We start from the raw sequence: 24,685 nt of genomic DNA on the forward strand, positions 1-24,685 counted from the left end.
GACAACCAGTGAGTGTGAGTGTGTGCGTGTGTGTGTGTGTGTGTGTGTGTGTGTGTGTGTGTGTGTGTGTGTGTGTGTGTGTGTGTGTGTGTGTGTGTGTGTGTGTGTGTGTGTGTGTGTGTGTGTGTGTGTGTGTGTGCGAGACAGACACATGGAGAGGTGAGTTCAGAGTAAGCAGTCTGGGAGAGAGAGAGAAAATAAAAAAGCAAGAGAGGAAATGATCTGTCTGACAGGTAGGAGTGTGTATCCTTCCTAACCCACTGAGCGCAGCAGAGAGAGGACTCACACGTGTGAGTGAATTACACATCAATCAAACCTCCGTACTTGTGCCTCTGGTTGGCTACAATGCATGATCAGTGTATGATGAGATTAACATACGAACATTCTACCAGGACCATCCATTATTATTATTTGGGCCTAATCTAATGTGGAACCTGTGGAGGCAAAATGGCTGACAATGACAAACGGCTCGATGCAACACGAGTATTAAGAAAGATGCGCCACACACACACACACGCGCGCGCGCGCATGCGATCTGTGATGGATATTTATCATGAACTACCAAAATGCAAACTGTGCCTATGAATTATACAGGAGAGAATATATAGAAATCAAATGAAATTTCAAGCTGTGTCGACCTGTGCTCATCTTCTCTCTCCTTAGCTGAACATTTGCAAATGCAATAATCTGATGCGGAGAGTTCCTAGAAATATATCTGAAGTGAAGACTCTCACGGAATCAAAGTAGCCGCGCGGTGATAATGCTCTAGTTTGGTCATTTTTGGCTAAGGGCCTATAATTAAAGATTAGGACCCAAACGTCACTCAAAAAAGCAAGCTGCTCTATATTTTTCAAAGTCATATCATCACAGTGGGGCGGAAACCCGGTACAAAACTGTTACTTTTAATGGAAATGGATCCACCGTAATAATTATTTAGTCACAAGCTCCTGTTAACCACTAACCACTTTCAACCCGGTGTCCCTGTTTTGGGGATGTCATTACGCAACGATTTGTAAACATTTGTCATCTTTTCTTACGAAAATAGACAATCTGCGATGCGTTGTGATCTTGCAGATCTTCTATTTCAACTTCTTGTGTGTGAAACTGCCATGTGACGAAGTATAAAATATGAATTTATAATGCCATCAATCTAATAATTTAGCGGACTGTCTGTCAGTCAGTCAGAGTACTTCCTTAGCATAGAGCAAGACAGCTGCTCGCTTTCTGCGCCATCTCACAACGCCACGACGCACGGACCGCCGCACGGAACCTAGCGCCGCACAGCCCTGTCCTCCAACCTCAATCTGCCCTGCATTACACACGCCAAACATTCATCTTAATTAAATTAATTTGCGTCAAAAAAAAAACCCATCTCCCCGCAAATCACGTGTCACCACTGTCACCAGTGAAATGCATGTTGGGACGGACACAGATTAATACTGGGACACACTTTTCCGCGCAACAGACCCACACGGGTAAACAATCCACAATCCCCCCCCTATCACATTACCCACACTGAACATAATTAGCTGTTCATACACTCAGAACGGGTAAGGACTAGTATAGTTTAATTCATGAAAGATCATGCAAACGATGAAACATACAAGGTTTCTGCCCGTCAAGTCCTCCCTCGTACGGTACATTTAATCGCACAGCGGGACGAGTGAAGGACAGTTACAGGACCGTTTGGGTTTTCCATTGAATTTCATCATGAGCGCTGCCTCAGGCACAATCACATAGAAGTGCACACATGCACAAACGGAGAGATACAACACGCATGGAACACACACACACACACACACACACACACACACACACACACACACACACACACACACACACACACACACACACACACACACACACACACACACACACACACACACACACACACACACACACACACACACACACACACACACACAGGGACTTCATCTGTAGTCCTATGACTCCCAACATAATACCATAATACCATAATGGCATCCCCTGAACTCACATTCTGCCAAAGCCCTCCTCAATACACCCAGCCGTATTTAATCAGCTTGCGAGGGGACTGGTTATCTCTCTGCACTTGTCATGGATAGCGTACTGAACATATCATTGAAAGAAATGCGAATGGTTCATTATTTTCTAGGGCTTGCAATGAGTCTGATGTATCTCATTGCAGGTCCTCAACTGACAGCTCATTTTCTAGACAATCCTGGCATTCAGTTCACGGCGCACCCGGGGAGTGAGAAAGCGAGACAGAGCGTGAGAGAGAGAGAACGAGAGAGAGAGAGACAAACCAAGAGTAAAGGAGAGGCAGAGTGAGAGAGAGAGAGAGAGAGAGAGAGAGAGGCAGAGAGGGAAAATAGGGCTCCGGATCTCCATTGCTTATTCATGATGCTGTGGCATGCAAGGTGTGTTAATAATCTCCTCGGAAACCGAGTGAATCACAATTGTTTGTTGAACACCTAGCCAAGCCAGGCCCCAATCGACGGCAGATGGGAAAACATGGGGATGAGGATGATCCCAGACAGACAGAGGGAGGGAGATTAAGAACAGGTAAAAATGCTAAAGTTAGTGGAGACCAAGTTTGTGCACGAGAGGATACAGCGCAGCTGAATGAGTGAAATTCTGTTTGCGTGTGTGTGTATTTAAAAGGTTAATAAGAGAAGGAGCGGTAATGAGAGTCGGATAGGGAGAGACGAGAGATGGCGCGGGAGGGAGAGACTGTGGCCAGAGGGGGGGAAACAGTGAAATCCTAGTAGCACGCCCATTGCATTGTCTCCAGTCTGCCAGCCTATTGTGGTTCTGATTGATTCCGCTCCTCGTCTGCGAAGCCCACAGCGGGCAAGCCATTTCTCCTCATCCAGACTGGTGTGTCACACAGTCCTCAGAGGTCACGGCGCGGGCCGCCACCCCCTGCTCCATCCCAAACACACACAGCTCTCGCTCTGGGCGTAACCATAGGGGGCTCTGCAGGGCGGGGCCGCCGCAGCTACATCATCTGTACTCAAAAGCGACAACCAAGGGAATCCAGAACTTGGCCTCGATGCTGATGACCCGGCCGGGCCCCCCCCCTCTCTCCAGAGGCGAGGTCCATGCCTTTGCCTTCATAATGCCATGACCTATGGCAGCCCCAGTGCTTGTGACCTTGCCCCGCGTCGTGACGGGCCTCGGAGGAGGCAATTTGGAAATGGCGTGTGATCATTGGCCGACACCTCGGCCCTGTGTTACCATAAGCGACGGGCCACTGCGCTTATACAAAAGGGCTAACTTGACTGGGACCGGGACTCAATGTGTGGCTGTAAGCATGCAGGATAGTAGCAGGGCGACTGCCAAAGCAAAGGCTTGTATTACAGGGATCCCAGGGTTATATCAGACACCAGGCGGCCCTGTGCTCCCTCTAGGCTAGGGCTCGAGTCTGGCAGCCGGCCCAACAAACCCAGATAGCTATAATCAACTCCATTAGCTGCCGCATTCCACTCCCATTTAGGAGACCCTCATAGTGGAGCCATTGTTATACTGTAAGGGGCGTCAAGGACGCCGTGACAGATCGGAAACGTATGCAGCGGCACGTGTTACACATTGTATACGGGTAATAGTTGCACACACACCCCCCAAACAACCTGCACGAGCACATCGGATGAACGTGTGGTGAATGGAGGGGGTGGGGGGGATGAGGGGGGGGGGGGGGGGGGGGGGGCTGTCTGTTCTGGGAATAATGTGTCTTGGGAGGAGGCACTCGTTTTATCTTTCCCCTCTGCGAATGGAGAGATTAAGAATATACTTTGCTCTGGTTAAGGGGAAAATCGTCTGACAAGTACATTGTAAAGCCCACAGTTTTCTGTCCGGAATACAAAGAGACATTTATCACTGCAGCTGGGGCAACAGAGAGAGAGAGAGAGAGAGAGAGGAAGAGACACAGGGTGGGGTGGGGGACTCTCGTTCAATGCAGCAGCGTGCGTTTCTTCTTCTTTAACCCCCATCACTTCCTTACTGTGGGAAACAAGGTAGACCTCGCTCTCTTTAACCCGTTCTGACCTGATATCAGATTCTAAAAATGTCTTCTACATCCTGACAGTTTTCTGAAAAAGCTATGTTTCTGTCAGTCGTTCTTCGATTTTTCAAAAATAGCAGACCTACAAGCTCGTAGCGCGCCACTCGGTGGCGCGCTATGAGCTTGTAGATCTGCTATTTTCCAATAGCTAAAGCATAACATAATGCTAACACCCAAAAGGGGTTCCCGCCCAAATTGGGTTAATCCACATAAGATCCTCGTCCTCTTTTATGCTTAATGTCTCCGCCACCATTCTTGTCTGCTCTATCCCGCTTTTGTTTTTTTTCTTTATATCTTGCATATCTCCTCCTGTATCCTTTCAAAACATTAAAGCCTGGATGGAATAATTGAAGTCATTGAAGCCATGTTGTCCTACTGTATACCTCTCTCTGCAATAAGGATGGCAACAAAAGGTTACTATACCTTTGGGCACACACGGCATTTCCATATCTCGCTTCCCCGATGCATATTCAGCGGGAGAACGGCTTTTGCTCATTCCAAATGCAGCCTCTCCCCCCCCCCCCCTTCCCCCCCCCCCCCCCTTTGCAGAAACATTGTGCTCAGCCGAGGCTTATAAAAACATAAAGCCGGGAAGGCGATGTTCTTTTGGAAATCTTTATTATTTTATTTATTTTATTCGAGTGCACAGGTCGAGGAGAAGTCGTCCTATATAGCCTTCACTATCAATGCCATTATATTTCCTTCGCCGATTACCATCGGTGTGTCCGCGTGCCGCCGTCCCCTGTAAGACCTTGTCGTCCGTATGAGCTCACTGGGTTGTAATTCAACATTTTTGTGCAGGTCTGTCTGTCTACACTGGAAAGCAGTCTGCGGATGCTATAGCAAGTAGTAGTAGAAACACAGTATCGATGAGAGATGCTGCTGCAACAGAGAGATGGGCAGAGAGAGAAAGAGGTGTGAGACGGTGTGTGTGTGTGTGTGTGTGTGTGTGTGTGTGTGTCTGTGTGTGTGTGTGTGTGGTATGTTTGTAGACCCTTACTGCCCCCCCCCCCCCCCCCCACTTGACCATGAGGTATCTGTGGTTTCCACTGTCACAGTCGCACAGAAGCCGCACAATTTGTTTACGCAATGTATTTCACGATGAAAGAAGACAAAGGAAGAAAGAAAGTCCCAGTGCACCATGGGAATGCAGATAAGCTTTTTTCCCCCCCTCTCTACTCCACAATCCATCTTGTTTTGGGGATGAAATTCAATCAATTGATATAGTCCGCCAGCCAATTGAGATTTTTCAGCCCCCACTGTCCCCTACCCCCTTTAAAACATTTAGGCCTGACGTCGGGAAAAAAAACAAAAACGTTCGCTCTGAAAGAATATATACCTATTCAAAGATCTGTGCCGCATTTTTACGATTTTTCAAAAATAGCAGACCTACAAGTTCATAGCGCGGCACTCGGTGCCGCGCTATGAGCTTGTAGATCTGCTATTTTTCAATAGCTAAATTATAACGTAATGTATGTAACACCAAAAGGGGTTCCCGCTCGAAAGGGGTTAACGGGGGAGAATAAAAAGGTAATGGGAGAGGTCGGCTGTTAAGTTTAATGGCAGACAGGAAAGCTTCAGAATGGCTCTTTTTAATGATGTGCCTGTTCCTGTGCACTCCCCCATTAAAGTAGAGGCTGCATGCAGAGTGTATAGGGGAGAGCATAATGTCCAGACAGGCTACTGGCCTCCCATCACACACACAGGAACCACCATAGGGGGTCCGGGCGGGGACACACAGCACATTATCAGCCACATTAACCCCAACGTAGCCCATTCTGGGCATGTCGTAAAGGTCCAACATTCGCTCAGAACATAGGCTGAACTTGCGGTACAAATAGCTGATCTACAAGCCTATACCATATTGTACGTAGCTTGTAGATCTGCTGTTTCCTGCAAATAGATTAGAGGGAAAAAAGTTGGGTGCAGCCAAAAGGGGCGCCAACTATAGGCCCCGTGGGGGACTCGGGTCAATAGACCTTTAGCTAAGCCCCGCCCTCTCCCCATGGGTTGGACGCGGCACCCCATTCGACCGTTATCATACCATTAAATCGGCGAAATAATCCGTTATCATCACCAGTATGGCCATACTGGCATACTCACTGTTTCAGTATGTCATTATCACCGATTGTGACGGGTGATAATGTCACTGATGTCCTGACGGAGGCGCGCCATGTCTGGTGGCCTTGAGCCACGTGAGGCACCGGCGAGCGAGGCGCTAGCCGAGCGAGGCGCCGTGCCGAGCGCTGCGACGGCCACCAGACTCGACTCAGCGCAGTCCGAGTTACGTCCCGATAGGCAGAGAATAGTATATATTAGTAGCCCCAGGTTTCCATGCGCCGACAAGAGTTGGAAATGTCGGCCAGTATGGCCATACTGGCCCTATTTGATGGTGAGGAGTATGCCAGTATGGCCATACTGGCCCCATTCGATGGTGATGATAACGGATGATTTCGCCGATTTAATGGTATGATAACGGTCGAATCCGCTGACACTTTCCAGCCGGGCTCGTTCATTCCAATGTAAATATCATGGACTTTACACATTAAATAGTGGTTCAATTTTTCGAAACAGACCTTCAAAACCTCTTCCAAATCCGCCAACAAGGCCTGCCGTATATGCACTGGAAAAATATGTGCGTGACATTTATTTTTTAAAACAGTGTATTGTAATGTTATTTAAAGGATAGCCTGCATCTCCAAATCGGCGCAACGAATGTCGTTTCTGGTGAACACAGCAGGCGCTGTGATACTCGCCGTCGGGTTTTTTTCACCACCGACCGAGAGAACAACCACCGGTCAAGACACCACACACAGCATTTTTGTCATTTGTAACATCCGGTTTCGGATATTTGGCTCTTCAAAACAAGGGTTGCGCGCGATAAAACACTGGCAATGCGCGATAAATAGATGAATTAAAACCTTGGGGGGGCCAAACGGATAAGTATCTTGGCAAACAGCAGTCTCATATGTTGCAGCACTCACAACAACAGATCCTTTAGAGCAGGGGTTCTCAACGTTTTTGTCCGGGGACCCCCGGAAATGCTTTGGCAATGTCTCGGGCAACCCCCGCCCCGCCCCCTCCCGACCCCCAATATAAATTGACTGCTACAATTTAGCTATTGAAAAATAGCAGATCTACAAGCTCATAGCGCGCCACCGAGTGGCGCGCTACGAGCTTGTAGGTCTGCTATTTTTGAAAAATCGTGAAAAAAAAAAAATCTTATTTTATTTTTTATTTTTTTTTGAAAATAATTTGGGGACCCCCTAAAATAATTTGGCGACCCCCCGAGGGGTCGCGACCCACGGGTTGAGAACCCCTGCTTTAGAGCACTCACAATGGACGTCTGATTTGATTCACTGCCACATGGCTATTAGTTTGGATGACAGGTTCCCTGGCCTGCAGGACGAGTCTGGGTCTTCTCTTGCACACAATCCCTTACTCTATACTCCAAATCTTGTTATTCTCTCACTTCGACTGTGTGCGTGTGTGTGTGTGCGTGCGCCCGTGTGTGTGTGCGCGTGCGCTGGGGGTGCTGGTGTGCTGTGACCCTTAATCCTCTCTGCAGCGTGGTCTTGCATCCGAGCGTCGGGCCCGGCGTCTCGCTTCAGCAGCGGGCAGGTTGATCCACAGCTGTCTGTAGAGGGAAAAGGGAATCCGGGGATCGAGAGGAGTGGTGGGGGGGGATTGGATCTCTGACACCTGTCACTTCCACTCTACTGCACCTAGCCGCACTGCCACACATAAGGACTTTTCCACGTCACAGACCAGCATGGTACCGCGAGTGGGCATCCAGGAACCCGGGGAATCCAATTACTGCCACCGTGTCAGAACCATGCCATCATCCTCCAGTATGCTACATAGTCATGTTCCTCAAATCGGAAAGGATGTGCCCATTAGTTCCTTCTCTTTTCTCCTCGGCTCGCTCTCCCACCTCCACTTTCTGTCTGCATGTCTTAGATACCAACACTTCCCCCTGGATTGGCTCACCGCTGACAATCCTCTCTCTTTAGCACAGCAGTGGTGGGTGGATGGCTAAAGGAATACCATGGACATGGCCTTCTCACTGCTTGATATTAACCCATTTTGGGCGGGAACGGCCTTTTGGTGTTAGCATTATGTTATGCTTTAGCTATTGAAAAATAGCAGATCTACAAGCTCATAGCGCGCCACCGAGTGGCGCGCTACGAGCTTGTAGGTCTGCTGTTTTTGAAAAATCGAAGAACGACTGACATAGAAACATAGCTTTTTCAGAAAACTGTCATTTTCAAACAGACATTTTTTAGAATCTGATCTCAGGTCAAAAGGGGTTAAGTACTATCGCCTCTCCACATCAACTATAACAGAAAACCTTGGGACGGAATCAGCAGCAGTGCAGTGCTCCCAAATGCCTGCAACACATGGCAAAATAAAATGTATGCCACTCTATTGCTTTTCTCTATTGCTTTTCCTCTGTCCAGTGTAGCTAAAGGATTTTGCCACACTGTACTGTCTGCCATATCCATGACACTGTCTGTGAGGGTCAGTGAGAACGAGTAAGGCTCACCCATCAAATCCTACGGAGAAAATGGGGCCTCTCCTAATACACCCCTTCTTATAGGTTTCTGCCTGCACAGCTAAACCATAGCTCTTATATAGACACTGGCGCACCACACTCAGCGGGCTGCCTACGGCCTACTTATAGAGGTTGTTAAAATTATTATAGGAAAGGAAGGACAGAAGAAAAAAGACTTGGATGGAAGGAAATCTGAGGGAAAAGAGATAAAGAAAAATGGTAGAGTGAATGCTGGTGCCTGCGCCACGGAGATGAAATGGAATATAAGACACATAGTCCTCGCTGACACAGAGCGAACATGACTGAATGAGAAAGGCACATTACATTAATTATGTAAGGGTGCTCTTTCTGAGTCTGAGGCAGCCTCCCAGCTCCCAGAGAGAGAGAGAGGAAGTATAGGCTGCCCTGGTGCGCCGCACCGGACCCAGCTGTTTGGACCAAGACACATTGATTTGTCCAGCTCGGGCTGGAGCGATGCTCAGGTGGGCATTGTGTTTGTTTCCACTGAATGATGATGAACCGCCACTTGGCGGGGGGAAAGGGAACAATATGAGCTCTTTATGGCTGCGAGAGTGGCCGTGATTTCCTCCTGTGGACCGAGGCAGATTGTGTAGGCTGTTCAAAAGCGTGTTCAATCGCAAATCCATTTCCCACGACCATGATTGGTCATGTTTTGTGAGAGTATTGTGTGGGGGGGGAAAAAACATGGCTTGGCTGACAGAAATAATCACACTGGTGAAACATCTTTAGTTGTATGGCTTCCGCAGAGCAAGTATGACATACAAGACTACAGTTGTGTTTCTTTAATTGCAAACAATTCCTATATAGGAAGGAATGCTACCTACATACAGACATTGCATATTGTGTACACATGGCATCCCACTGAAATTCAAAGGCTTCACATGTCTTCAAGTTTGATGCTGCATGTGTACTCTTATTCTCCTGCAGTTATGACTTGGATCTATACAAGCTCGCATGTCACAGTGAGACAATAACGTCGACCAAAATCACAGTAATCCATTGAAATTAATTATAATTGAAATGAATTAAGTAATTAAATTACGTTTTATATGATTATTTATTTTATGATTTTCCGTTTATTTTTTAAACCACTGACTTAGACGAGCAGATCTCAAATAGTCCTAGATTTACTACAATGAACCCCGTCTCTATCCCATCGGTAGATTCGGTACTATTGTCGCATGGTCGTCTCGTAGGAGTCTAGACTGAGAAAGCCTCAGCAATGTGCTTCTCCCTGATCACCTCATCAAGTACCACAGCCTGTTCCCCCAAGCCCCTCCCCCATCCCTCAATAGCTTTCCACCATCCACTCGCGGATGTAATTTACTGTCTGTTTCTGTCCCCCCTCGTTCCTCTCAGACTCAAGGGTTTAGGAGCAAATTAGCTCGCTAGCTCGGTCAAGCTTAAACACAGAAATGCAGCATTTGTTCCAGTGTATTTAAAAATGTCCTCTGCAGATGCATGGCAGAGGAAGCAAGCCAAGCAGACAAAGATCGGCGGGCGGGCGGGCGGGCTGGCTGGCATGGAGGAGTGGGCAGGCCTGCAACTGGGACCCCCGATGGTCTGACATGCTGACCTTCGGGAGAGTGCAGAACTGGTTATACGCTAAGCAATAGAGACCGCTTTCAAATTTGAGGTCATCCATTATGCGGGAATTTTGGCAGTTGAGCATCCTCTAATGACAAATCAGAATAATTTAACATAGCGTTGCTATCAGGAAGAAACCTTGTATCTCCATATTTCAACTTTTTTGGAAATGAATGACCTACTTCACCAAAAGTCACACAAAAGTACTATCTACACTCTACAGGCTCACAACGCAATGCATATAGCGACATGTTGTGAGCTTGTAGATCGGCTACTTTCAATGTTTCAAAATGATTTTAAAATACTGGGAAAAATGAACATTTTGGACATGCAAGGTTTCCACCCGACAGCGAGAATAAACTGATTTATTTCAGGAAATCAGAAAACCCAATGAGATTAAGAATCTCTCTTTTGCAACCAACCTTTTCAGGAAGACATAGGCCTACGTGTACAGTACATCCCTCTGTACTGTACAGTGTCTCTAGACGGCTCATTACAAACTGTAAAGTCACTGCCGCAACCATAGACCTACATGATACACTGGTGCTCCTTAATATACAAAAGGTATTCATGGTCAGCTTCCATCCTACCTTCTGTCTTTCAGAAATGTAGCCTATACTGGGTGTACTACTTTCTGTTCCAATGGCCCATAGTACAGAGACAGGAGAAATGGTGCTTAATATGCATACGGCACCCTCTGCCTGGTATGGTTGTGGCCTCCTGGTGGCGCTATAATAGGCCAATGTGAAAAGGGTGCCATTTGTTCTTCTTATGCCTTTGATGGCAATTGGATGATTTGGGGCATTTTGTTCCAAAAATGTGTTTTGCTAAAAATCCACCTGTTGGTGGTGCTCAGGCCAATGTAAAAAGGGTGGGATATATTCCTCAGCCTAGTAGGAAAGTGTGTAAAAGATTTCACGTAAATTGCACGCTGCGTTCATGATTCGAGGCTTTTTGTTCAAAACGGGCCAGTCCTGCAAACTTCCGTCTTGAGTACATGACTATAGAGATACTGTGTAACGATTTGCGGGATTTTTGGAGGAGTAATAGCAAAAAATGTGTTTTACAAAAGTCGGCCTTCTGGTGGCGCTATAACAGGCCGTTCAGGAAGATTTGGGGCAGAGGTTCATCGTTGGCATCTAGGGAGTGTGTGTGCAAAATTTGGCATGGATCGGGCCAACGGTGCCGGAGATTAGCTGGTAACGGACGGACGGACACACACGGACGGACGGACGGACGGACGGAGTGCAAAACATACTTTCTCCCCATGCCTTCGGCCTGGTGGAGACAAAAATAAAAGAAAGACATACCAAGGCACTCTACAGGAAAAAAAGCTTTCATGTAAGATGCTCTGTTTCTCACTTCATTATTGAACTGTTAAAAACCATGCCTACATTTTTCAAAGGAAATGCAAGTCTTATTCCTAAAATAAAAACGTATAATGGCTTAAGATGTTCCCAGCTAGAATGCCCAGATATAATACGATGCGTTGTGAGTTGTGACCTCCTATTTTCTGCGAAAGAGGGCAAAAAGTGACGTTCCCATGCCATACAACCCCCCTGGGGAACCCCCGGTCAATGAAGTATACATACTGTAGTGTTTAAGTGGTTGATGAGACTGGACAGCACCCTGTCCTGTTATTTTCCATCGATACTCCTCTACACTGGTTTGACGGCACGCAAATATGGCCTGGCATCCTAGCGGTTTGTTGATATACACGGTGTACACAGTGTGCCATATTGGTATTGTTCCCTCTCCGAGGAACTTATCTTTTACCTGCATTTCTCTATTTATCCAAGTTCAGCCTCACCCAGTCTGGCTTAACCCATTTTGGGCGGGAACCCCTTTTGGTGTTTTAAACATGTTATAATTTAGCTATTGAAAAATAGCAGATCTACAAGCTCATAGCGCGCCACCGAGTGGCGCGCTACGAGCTTGTAGGTCTGCTATTTTTGAAAAATCGTGGAAATGTGGTGCAAATTTAGAATATATATATATACGTTTTTAACTCAAATCTTTGCTTCTGGGGAGGTCCCTGGAACAACATATTTTCAGATGGGGGTCGGCGGCCAATTACATATATTTTTGGGGGTCCTTGACATGAAAATATCAAGGACGACTGACACAGAAGCATAGGTTTTTCGAGAAAACTGTCAGGATTTAGAAGACATTTTGTAGAATCGTTCCCAGGTCTAAATGGGTTAACTCTTCATGCATGTCTGCCTGGGTTAAATCCAGTTCAGCGCGACTGTGGAGGAAGCCCCGGGGCTCAATGTAACGTGTGAAAGCCACCACATAAATTATTGCACTGGCTCGTCCAGGAAACCTACAGATCACACCAGATCAGTCGTGATCACTTTGAAACGTGCCCCTCGGAGCTTTTCCATATCTCCATATGTAATGGCGCGGGGGCCGAGGAGGATAAGTTCTCCGGGGCCTGCCGTGACATTTATAGAGCCCTTTGCCTAGGCACTGTGACCTCTAGCTGCCATTGCTGGTACGAATAGAGCCACCGGTATAGCGGGGGGTGTGTGTGTGTGGAGAGACAGACACCTTTCAGGCAAAATAGAATTAGTTGCCAGGGCACTGAAAACCAGCCCACCCGCGTATGTCATTGTGACAACGGGGCTTGCCTCGTTACCACTACATCAAGCAGTCCATTGGCCAGCGCCTCTGCCTTTGCACGAAACAGCGCACTGTGAATGACAAAGTGATTTATAAAAACACCATAGCGATTGCTTTTTTTCCCCCTCGTCTCCTGCCGCAGTTACACAGCTGTTAAGCAGATGCTGTTTGTACCAATTTGGAAGCTAGTGCATTGTTTGTCAACACCAGTTTGGAAATGCATTCTTCTATACCGGGAGCGCGTACGGAATGCACGCGCGCGAGGTTGATGGGCCAACAGATAGTGAGGGGAGGCAGAAGGAGGGAGGAGGCGTGAAAGGAAACTTGACGCAATTAAGTGCCAGCTTTCAAAATAATTAAGGAATAATTTTGGTTGAACCAAACCCACCGGTATGAAGTGAGAATAAGAGCAAAGTGGCGGCAGAGTGAAAATGGTAACTTTTTGTTTGTGCCACTGTGCAAAAAGCATGGAATACGGATGTGTATATTACAGGAAACTCCCGTTAAACTTTCCAACAAACTCCGGTAAACTCCCGAATTGTACCATCACACCTGTATATTACCGTAAATGAACTGTATATGCCCGCTAAACTTGAGGTTTACGGGCAAAATACAGTGCCCATAATTGCCCGTTAACTCCTCTTTTCACGCAGTGTGAATGTAGATATACAGTACCGTACAGTAAGTTAAGATGTCACTTTGTGTTATACCTTTAGAGGAGAAAACAGGCAGGTTTGTGGGAAGTGATGCACTGTCAGACACACTCAGCAATGCTCAGTGGACTAGATAGTGAATGCCGTGCTGATAAAATTGACTGGTACAGTAATGCTCATAAATGGAACCGGGGTCACATGAGCTCCATATGACAGTCTTAACAAGGCCACCCAGCGAGTCCAATTTCCTCAATAATTCATATTTGACTTGAAGTCTATAGCGGGTCAGATAGACAGAAAATAGAGGCAGAGATTTTTTTGGGTGACAGATTTATTTAATTAAGCTGATGTATGCGAGGCAGTGATACTGATGAGATGATGAAAGCAGGGGGAGAGTTGGGGAGGGGCAAGGAAGATTGGGAGCTGCGATGGATGGATGGATGTATGCAGGGAGGGTTGATGTGACTGAACCAGATGCTGTGGGGAGAGAGAGAGAGAGAGAGAGAGGACTCAGTGCTGTGCCGAGAATAATGGCCTGGCGTGGCGCAGTAAGGGTGCCCCTCTACTGTTTGTAAAAACAAGACCATCACACTCCATCTTGCCGCTCCCTCAGGAGCCAGGCCTCCAGGCTGATTTATGGCCCACAGACTGAATTGGCTGGCTAGCATGACAGCAGCGCTTGGACTCTCCCTGGTGAGTAGTGTAGAAGGCAGGCCTGGGCCAGCCTTCAGCCTTATAGTCGGCCACAGAACTGTCCTCTGGTTATGGCAGACTAAGCTCCATTCTCGGTTTTGGATCAGCCGCGGCCCGGCTAAATCGAGGCCTCGAGCAGACCTTGGCCTCAAAGAGAGGCCCTCGGAGGTGGATTTCCGAGGCCTCTCGGCTGTACAGGCGAAACGTCCATCCCTTTATTCGACAGGTGCTCCCATAAATAGGAAGAGATTCCACGTACCCCCTGCGGTTCCGCTGTCAGACACATTCAGAGGCTCTATCGAGAGACTGTCGTGACAATTTAGATGTAATCTTGATAATTTGCCACGTTGGCTGCCAGGATTGGAAAAATTAATATAAGAGCAATTATTAAAACAGCCATTCCACTGTCAGAGAGCATTGTGGTGGCAAATGCAGACTGTCTGCCCTGCAGACATGACGGCGAGCCTTGGCCCAACAGTCTGTCCTTAAGACGGGTCAGAGGGACTCCAGCCCCATTCCACTCATTTTCTCATTACGCAGCCGTCCACTGTGGCACTCATGCAGCAAACAGAAAGAGACTAAGACGAAAATGTCAGACTTGTCCGTTCATTCGACAGAGGCGATTCTATTTCTCTTTCCGGGGAATCCACAATTCCACATAGGACGGCATTGTCTGAAGATTTTTGGATGTGGGGCAGAATACTAGCAACAGCAGCGCTGTTGTGGAAAACTGACAGCAGTCGTAAGCAAAGTTTTTCTGGGTTTAAAACCCATTTTGGGTGGGAACCCCTTTTGTTGTTAGCATTATGTTATGCTTTAGCTATTGAAAAATAGCAGATCTACAAGCTCATAGCGCGCCACCGAGTGGCGCGCTACGAGCTTGTAGGTCTGCTATTTTTTTTAAATCGAAGAACCACTGACATAGAAACATAGCTTTTTCAGAAAACTGTCAGGATGTAGAAGACATTTTTAGAATCTGATCTCAGGTCAAAATGGGTTAAATTCCGCGTTTGATCAACTGGCAGGAGGATATTTTTTATGGTGATTGAACAAATGTATGTTCTCTAAGTATCACCATTATTTGGTGTTATTGTAGTAAGAAAGTAAAGAAACCAATAGGATCAGCTCAACAGTAGTTGTAGTATACATTCTTTACCGTACTATGCTTCTGCTCCAAATTCTTTTTTTAGGACTCATCACGCTGTGAAGCTAAACTGACTGAATTGTGTCATACTCAAAGTCCCAATAGCCCTGTGGCTGCAATTAAACAATCCAAGGGAAAATGAGAGTGTGTCACCTGAATTTGTATTTGGCATCAAATCAAAAGTCCCTGGTCAACTAATCCACGCCATCTTTAGTGTAAGGCAAGCGACCACATTGACTGCTCCCTCCCACCCCTTTTAGAGGATTACATCATTGTCTTTGACCTGGAGGCTTTTCAGCGGTGCTTTTGGAGGGAAAACAGCCTTTAGTTTTCCAAGGACGGCTTCAATGGCTTGCCAAGCGGGTCGCAAAATCTCTGAAGCGCAGAGTTTGCAGTGGAGTTGTCTGTTCTAATGAACACAGCCCTTCTCTCCCAGCTAGCAGCAAACAAATAGCACCTCCAGGTGTATGGCATGGAGGAATCATTATAGACGGCACGCGAGGGTAAATTGAGCAACGAGTGTGTCAGCGTCAGAGAGCGCCATGCTGGAGCCCTGTCTGCTGTGACTTCAAGTCCCGATGCCTTCATGATTGAGTGAGAATAGGGGAATGGAGTCAGCTGCTGGTAGATTGCAGCACAGGAGGCTGCAATGAGGGGGACATGTGGCCTTTCTCCCACTGCTGATGCAAACTGATGTTATTCCAGGTAACAACAACTGGCAAAACATGGCTAAGTCTATCAGGAGAGTTCTGAAGTATTTTCTTTTTGAAGCGGCAAATATTTATGATTTGCCAATGCCCGTGTTGTAACAGTCCATACATATTCAAAATGCTCCCCACTGCCTTTCCCATGTCTTTGAACCCTGATTCAAAATTAAAGCAAAGCATTTGCTGAGGGACTTGAAGGGATTTTCTTCTTCTTTTTTTTCCAGCCACCAAAAGTTATTTCAATTTCAAATATGGAACACTGAAAAACGCAGCCGGCTTCTGCCTCCCGACGGAGCTCCTTTAGTAATTAATAGGTATTAACCCGTTTCGGGCGGGAACCCCATTTGGTGTTTTAAACATTGTTATAATTTAGCTATTGAAAAATAGCAGATCTACAAGCTCATATCGCGCCACCGAGTGGCGCGCTACGAGCTTGTAGGTCTGCTATTTTTGAAAAATCGTGAAAACGTGGCACAAATCTTTGAATATATATTCTTTCAGAGTGAACGTTTTTAACTCAAATCTTTGCTTCCGAGGGGTTCCTGGAACTACCCCCATATTTTCAGATGGGGGTCAGTGCGGCCAATTACATATCATTTTTGGGGTCCTTGACATGAAATATTGAGCACCACTGATACAGAAACATGAGGTATTTCAGAAAATAATTTAGAAGGCATGTTTTTAATTTCGACGTCAGGCCTAAATGGATTAAATCCTAGATAGGAAATATTCCCAGGCAGTGACATAGTGTTCTGTACCGTACTTTAAAATCTGCTCCTACTGCTGATTGGCAAGCTTATTTTCCTTGTGACTTTGGATAGACCTTCACAGCAGGAGGGTGGCCCTGCTCGGTGCTTTTTCAGTTACAGACCTCAGCAGTGCTGCAGAAGCCATTTAATTGGTTCATCTCTTAGCATTACATTGTGTTCCTTTCCTTGGGATGGGAGAGATGCTGCTGCTTTGTCGGGACTGAAAGACTGTCATTTCTTTTCCTTCTATCACGGTTTTTGCTCAGCTATTTTTTTTTTGGGGGGGGTCTTTGACAGTGACATCTGCTGTGTGTGGAGCTCCAAGAGGAGACAGGATGTGTCTGTGTTAATGGATCTTGGCTTTCATAACAATATCATTTCCAGCCAAATTGCTCCATCATACACTCCTTAAAAAAGGGGGTAAGCGGGATTCTCTCCATACACATGGACATCTTACAAGACACAGGACCTTACACAGGCTTTAGAAAACGGCTTCAATCCAAGGGAAATTGCATTCAAGACTGATCAATAGTTTTTAGTCAATTTCCCCTCGATAAGTATGAAGCGTGCATTTTATTGTATCCCATCTTGATGTGTCACAATTGTTATGCAAATCTGTGCACTTTAAACACATGCTCAATTGACTATTGCACTATGTCTTGGTGGCGTCATAAAAAACATGCAAATGTGGCGGAGTTGTAATTCTTATGTGGATTTGACTCCTTTTGGTGGCTTGGATAATCGTAAAATGATGATAAGATGGTAATTGTTCCTGCACTGCAATACTACAAAAACCATAATCTCCCACTAGTATAGAATATATACAGTATATTTAACTCTGTATACATACGATCCATCTCAAAAAACGCAATCCTGACACCCGTATTGCTTGCACCTCCATGACAACAGAAAAATTTGGCCACGCCAAATACCTGTGATGATAAATCCATTGGCAGCAACATATCAGACAAAAGGCATCAAACTGGAGAATCCAGCACATAAATACATTGTAGACACAGTTTGTGTGGGTAAAGCGGGATGAAAAAAAGGACATGGGGAAATATAAACCTCCTTATAGTGGAGAGGGAGAATTAATCCATTGTGTGGATTAATCAATTGTGCTCTTCTTTCACTGCCCTGCATTTTGCTCGTAGTACCTGGTGCAGAACCTTTAGAAGTGATTACATGATCACATTCTGATTGGAACCGTGTGTACTTTATTGTGAACTTCTTATCTTTACTGAAATCCACCAGCTTGATATCTCATCTTCTGCATGGTCGTAAGGACAGTTGCTTGTGTCAAGCACATTTGCAATTACAATGTAGGCATTTAGCAAGACGCTCTTAATCCAGAGCGATTTACATTAAGCAAGAACAAAGAATAAAAAAAGCATGGTAATACATGGTAATACATCAAATCATACATAAGCTAAGATGTCATGCGCGTCATACATGCACATTTTGCCACACGTTAAACAGGTTCAATGTTCAAGTTCAGCTTTTTTAAAGGAATTTAGAACCATAGACTGGTGCTGTAAAGAAGCTTCCCTCCACAGGTCTGTTCATATTAGTGGGATACCTCACACCGTGTTACCACTTGTGATACTGACTTTTACTGATGAGAAGACTTTTTAAACGCGTGCGTGCGTGCGTGCGTGCGTGTGTGCGTGCGTGCGTGCGTGCGTGCGTGCACCTGGGCATTGCAATCACAGACTAAATCGTAAGCCACTTTAGGCTACTGCAGTGGATGCAGCAGTTGATGCAGAAGTTTATTTGTAGTTCTGTTCACGCTATCTATCCCTGGGGACGGAGGGTTGTCTGAATGAGCATTTTGTGGAGCATTACGCACATTCACATACTCTACATACAGTATAGAGTACACACACACACACACACACACACACCAACACTGAAGGGACAGTCGGTTATCCTCAGCCACGGTCTCACCATCAAACATTCATGGTGGAATTGATATTGGCTACTCTCGATGCTTGGATGCTTGGCCTTTGTATTGTTGTTGTGATTCGGGCCATTAGATCATCCGGCCCAGCACTGTGGTTACGATAGATAGGGTCAAATAGCCGGGGAGACCCTTTAGCCAGTCAGTCAGTCATTCACTCACCAAGTCATCAGATTACACTTTATGATAGTCAGCTCTGGTATACCTGCCCCCCGAAAATCCTGTCGCCAAAATCTTTAAATATCGATCCCCAGGCCTTAAGCAGAGGTGCCCCTCAGAGTGCGGCAAAGATGGGGAGAAAAACAGATAATTAGTGATTTTAATTAGGTGATCTGTCAAGCTGCGAGTGCCAGATGTAAGCGCATGAACCAGGGTCGATGGCAATCCCTCCCACAACCCCTCTTGTCACCTTGGGCCTCTTGTCGGGAGGAGGGCACTTTGCCCAGGGAGAGAGACACGCAATAGGGGGGCTTAGAAATGTGTCACTGCACATCTGTTTGTCAGTTTCTTTTACAAGGCCGGGGCCAACTGAGAGATCACTGAGACATGTTGGCATAGAGGGAATTTAGAAGACAAATGACTATAGGACTGCTGTGGCTGAATCGTTTTAAATGAACTCTACAAATTTTCATTAAGGCTACAAAGGATACTTTGCATTCGGTTTTGTTTCAAAGATAGTGTGTGAATCCATAAAAAGCACTGTAAATACGTTGGCTATTTCCATTCCATCCGCAGTCTCTCCCCTATGAATCTAGTTTAATGTGTGTGATCACTATGTGCCACTTTGTGAGTGAGCATGCCATCTAGCTTTCTTTAAGGTCATTTCAAACATAAGGACATCTTGGATGTCCCTGTTAGGTTATCAGAGCAGATGGCTAAAAATGAAATATGCATGGATTCAAAAGACTGCAAGCATCAAATACTGTCCTTTGGATGACTAAAGAGTGCTCGTGTGAATTAAAGACACTTTTTTTTTTAGATAAGGTGGGAGGAAGGGAAAATGACAGCGCTTCAAACTCAAACATTGAGTGCATTTCTTGTTGTTATAATGATGCAAAAATTGTCTTGAAAGCCCTTCTCCTCCAACACAACAAAGACAGAAAGTGTGCAGTTATACAGACTCAGACAAATCCCCTTTTTCACAACAGCGTTAAAACATCATTACATATTTATAACTCGGCGCCAGATGACAGAGACACAGCGAGAGATGAACCAGGCAACAATACCACAACTCGTCTGGTGTCTCTTTCAGTGAGATATCTGATTGCACTGTTTAAACTCCCCCTTTTATCAAGTGTTGCTACAGAAAACCCAATTATGCACAAGCTGCAAATGGACTTTTGATTTAACAATACATCATTTAATTGGCACATTAGAAGTGCCCCGTGAAGCTCCCATTGGCCAGGAAGTACTGGTGAAGCTGCATGAGCCGAAGTCTGATTTACAGCTTACTCCATTGTGCATCGTGTCTCGCACCGGAAATAGCTGAACTACAAGCTCACAAATGTGTCACCGCACATCAGGTTGTGAGTTTGTAGATCCACTATGATCAGTGCAAGGCACCAACGAGCGACCAAGTATAAAGCTGGCATAACTCTTATGTGGGAATCCCATATTTAAAAAGAGAAAACAAATTACGCACAAGAATTTAAACTCGTGCAGATTGCCACGGCATGTTTTTTTTTCCTTCTCCATTTACAGCTTTGACATGTTTCAATATAATGAAAGCCATAGAAGAAAAAGCCTGGTGAAATCTTAAAAAAACACACCCGTGTGAACTGAGTGGTGCAAATCCCCCCCCCCCCCCTCTCTCTCTCTCTCTCTCTAGCAGGCAACAGTGCAGCACTATCTCTCTCTCTCCGTTTCTGGCACAACAGCGCCACTTCTGGTACTCATTGGTACTGGTGCTCATAGTCAGTCACACACAAACATAGTTGTCACACACAAACATAGTTGAACACGGACATTGCTGTTCCTTGGAGTGGTTGCACCACTCAAAAAGGGAATGCAAATGACGGTGGAATAAAAAAAGTGAAAATCTAACAATCCCATGTTCTCCCCCCCCTTCCCCTGCTGTGTCCATGCAGACGCCACCGAAGGCTTCCACTGCCAAGACGAGTGCCGCATCCTGGGCCATTCGGACCGCTGCTGGATGCCTCGGGTGGCCATCCCGGCGCGGGCCAAGTCCCCCGAGCATGGCCGCAACGTCATCGCTCTGTCCATCGAGGCCACCACGGTGGACGTGCCCCACTACGAGGACGGCACCGCCAAAAGGACTTTTGCCACCTTCGGCAAGGACGGCCCCGAGGACGTGGACCGGGGAGACCTTAAGGGCAAGCGGACTCAGGAGTCGCAGGTGTGCAGCCCCAAGGCCAACGGCGGGGCGGTCCGCGAAGCCGGCAACGGGCGCGAGGCGGCCAGCCCCATCACCTCCCCCGTGCACCTGAAGAGCCCCACGGCGAAGCCGTCGTCCGCCTACAACACGCTGAAGTGCCGCGACGCAGAGCGCATCGCCAACCACAGCCTGCTGCGGCAACCCGAGGGGAAAGACAGTGAACCGGCCGTCCGGGAGATCAACACGCTCCTGCACGACGGCCGCGACAAGGAGTCCCCCAGCAGCAAGCGCCTGAAGGACATCGTGCTCTAGCGAGTTACTCTCCCACCACGCACACCTACACATGCACCGACATGCATACACATACACAGTGTAAACTCGCATATATATACCCCGCAATAGCTGTGTATACGCCGGAGAAAATAAAACCTAACAAAAAAAAACAAGTCAGGCTGTGGATGTAGACAGACACAGCCCCGTGTGTGCAGAATACGACATCCAAGGACCAGCTCAAGCCGCGAATAAAGGAACTGTAGTGCGCTGCAGCTAGCTGTGTGTTCTAAAGCTGAGGTAGTGGATGTGGCTTTGTTGTAGTTGCAGTACTTTTCTCCTTGTTTGCTTTTTGTTCCGTTTTCTGTTTATCGGTCTGGAGCGAGTGGACAGGCAGGTTACTGTTGACTACATGGACGAGGGCCGGTGGGGCTCCTCAAGCCCCTTGCGCCAAAGCAGTACACCAACCCGTGTGGACTGGACACACCGTGGTGCCAATTCTTGAAGTACAGTTATGCCTTTTGAACTACTTTTGTACGACAAACTGATATTTGCCTTCGTTGGTTTTTTGCGGTTAATTCTAGCCGGCAAAAAGAAACCATCACTCTTTGTTCCTTTGTACAGTGAACTTCCGACATTGTGACAAGCCCACAGGCAACAAGACATGCACAGGATTCCTGGCAGCGACGGCCTCCCGATCGGTGCCCGCACATTCCCGTGCATATATACGGCAGGAGGAAAGGTAGACGCGCGCCACACCACGCGGTCTCATTTCCCCCTCTTGTTGTCTGTTGATGAGGGGAAGGTTTCCCCTCATCAACTCCGGATCCCCTGAGGACATCCACGTGTCATCAGACTGTGAGGTCCTTATTTATGTTTTATCCAGATGGAGCTAAATTAACTCTTCTTTCTGGCCGGCCACTAAAAGACAGATCCTCGTGTTTCCAACTGAGCGGTGTGTGGGACAAAAAAAGAATTATTGCTTTTGAAATCTCCTCTGCCCAACGTTGATTGTAGCCAGTGGAGCACAAATTAGAACTTTGTGCTCTGGTCTTGTACTTTTTTCTGACTTTTGACTATGGGGCTAGGATAGAAGGGATCGTCACTTGTCTTGCTATGTGAAACTCTGTATAGGGTTTACTATTATCATTTTTAATATCCTGTTGTTATGTGACAATCCCTTTAATGTTTTGTTTCAAGAGTAAAAAGGACAAAAAATAAATAAACATTGGTGTTCAACTGAAGCTACGGTAGCGTTTGTTACACAAACACAAAAATAATAAAAAAACACATATATGCCAAAATATATTTTATAAATAATTTAAAAATGTATAATGAGAATATTTAATGCTGTGTTAGTTATTTTATCAGTAAGTTATACTTGAAATTAACTTGCTTTTTATTTTGTTTTTTTTGTTTGGCTTTTTATTGAACCTGGTTTTTCTTTTCTTTTTTTTATGAACTTGGATTATTCTTTTGTTTACCGTGTGACCCCTGGCAACTGTTGACTTGCAGTCTACCTTGTTGTAAAGAGTTTCTTATTGGTCAGTTCTCGTGCCATCAAGTTTCTGTGTGGGCTACTAGAAAAAATGTAAAAAGACAAAAAAAAAAAAAGACAAAAAAAGAAGCAATTTCAGCACCAACGTTAGTGTGTCAGTTCAATGAGCTTAGAGTGAGATAGCAAAATAAACCAAAAAAAAGAAAAAAGATGCAAACAAAAACCGTAAAGATAGCGAGATGTTGCTTCACCTTAATATCAGAGAGAAGGAGGGTTATGGTTGTTCTTCAGGCTGGTGATAGGGTGTCTCCTGTTCTGTCTGTGTGAGAGTATGGGCTGCCTACAGGGTGCAAGGGAGTTTCATCAGACTACAAGGCTATGTTCAGTCAGTCTCGCAGCTCAAATCTGATTTGTGGCCTATCCAGATTGGAATGGTTTTTTGTATGAAAAAAAAAAAGAAAAAAAAAAAGATTCAACCCACATTTCCAGTTGGTTTTGAAATGCAAGCGAGTCACAGTCTGGAACACTTACACCTGATTTATACGTTGTTGTACGCTTCCCAAAAAAACAGCCTACAATCTCAAAACGCGTCACATCGAAACGTGTTGTGAGCTTACAGATCTGCTAGTTTCAGTAAGCGACGCCGTCTCGCGACAGCAAAGTATTACTCGCGCCTGCCACGCCGTTAGCAAGCACAGCATCCCTTACAGATAGGTCGACGATGTCTGGATAGATACGCGCAAATCTGATCTGATCACTTTGCAAATCAGTGTGGACTGTCATGCAGTTCCGAAGATCAGATTTGAGACACAAATTGGATTTGCCTGCAGTCTGAACAAAAAGCCCAAGAAGAACCTTTTAAAACTTCAACTGAGAGTGTTCTTGACATGCAGACCGGCTCAGCGGTATTGTCACCCTGTACCATCTGCTTTCAGTTGATCTCAGAGATAAGGCTCTGATTAGAGCATGGCTCAGCACCCTGTAGGCACCGTGACACAGGCTGGGTGGAATCGTACGTATGTGAATGAATCAAGGTACTGGAAGAACCCTATTGCACATCATCAGCAATGTGGTTTTCTGTGGCTTTGCAGTGAACTACACGACATGATGGGAAATACGGACGACATAAAGGATGAATTGCATACAACAAACTAGATCTTGTAGCTGAATGTTTTTGCTGGTCTCACCCATGGCTTCTGGCAACATGAAAATCGGAAATAATCACTGAATGTATACAGCAGCTTATAATTAAACTATTAAATGTTCTCCAATTTGTTTCCTTGTCTTTCCTGAGCATACAAGAAAGTCACCTTTGATAACATCTGCCCTGAAATTACAATCAAATAAGAATGAGCAAACGGCTTAACCCATTTTGGGCGGGAACCCCTTTTGGTGTTAGCATTATGTTATGCTTTAGCTATTGAAAAATAGCAGATCTACAAGCTCATAGCGCGCCACCGAGTGGCGCGCTACGAGCTTGTAGGTCTGCTATTTTTGAAAAATCGAAGAACAACTGACATAGAAACATAGCTTTTCCAGAAAACTGTCAGGACGTAGAAGACATTTTTAGAATCTGATCTCAGGTCAAAACGGCTTAAAGTAAGTGTGTGTGTGTGTGTGTGTGTGTGTGTGCGGTGCACATTATTGTAAATTAATGAGCATGACTGCAGCCCAGTGCACTGCAATTATCCATGTCTTTTGTCTCACCATAATTCATTAAAATCTATAATATGATCAGGATATCTGTTAATCCATTGATACCTGGAACGCATCCATGTCACGTTAGCGTTTAACCACATTAACCATTATCCCATTTTGGGGCGGGAACCCCTTTTGGTGTTTTAAA

At 45.9% G+C, this 24,685-nt stretch overlaps 2 protein-coding genes across 5 annotated transcripts in view; one reads left to right on the plus strand and one right to left on the minus strand.

Moving 5' to 3' along the window:
- The window catches only part of pcdh19 (protocadherin 19), a gene marked incomplete at its 5' end in the record, with an annotated part of 34,235 nt that extends 10,131 nt beyond the window's left edge, over positions 1-24,104 (plus strand). The window contains 3 exon segments of the mRNA XM_079502472.1: positions 20,574-20,688; positions 20,691-20,770; positions 20,772-24,104. Coding sequence (XP_079358598.1) covers positions 20,574-20,688; positions 20,691-20,770; positions 20,772-21,383 — 807 coding nt within the window. The 3' untranslated portion in view covers positions 21,384-24,104.
- The window catches only part of LOC306924140 (uncharacterized protein), a 328,928-nt gene continuing 318,096 nt past the window's right edge, over positions 13,854-24,685 (minus strand). For 3 of the 4 annotated variants that reach the window (XR_013790129.1, XR_013790130.1, XR_013790131.1), the window contains one exon: positions 13,863-13,960. The gene's annotated coding sequence lies outside the window, so the exon portion shown is untranslated. Of the gene's footprint in view, positions 13,961-24,685 lie in introns of all 4 variants that reach the window. The other variant, XR_013790128.1, reaches the window with a different exon arrangement.

The sequence above is a fragment of the Electrona antarctica genome (genome assembly GCF_951216825.1).
Source record: "Electrona antarctica genome assembly, chromosome: 1".
NCBI lineage: Eukaryota > Metazoa > Chordata > Actinopteri > Myctophiformes > Myctophidae > Electrona > Electrona antarctica.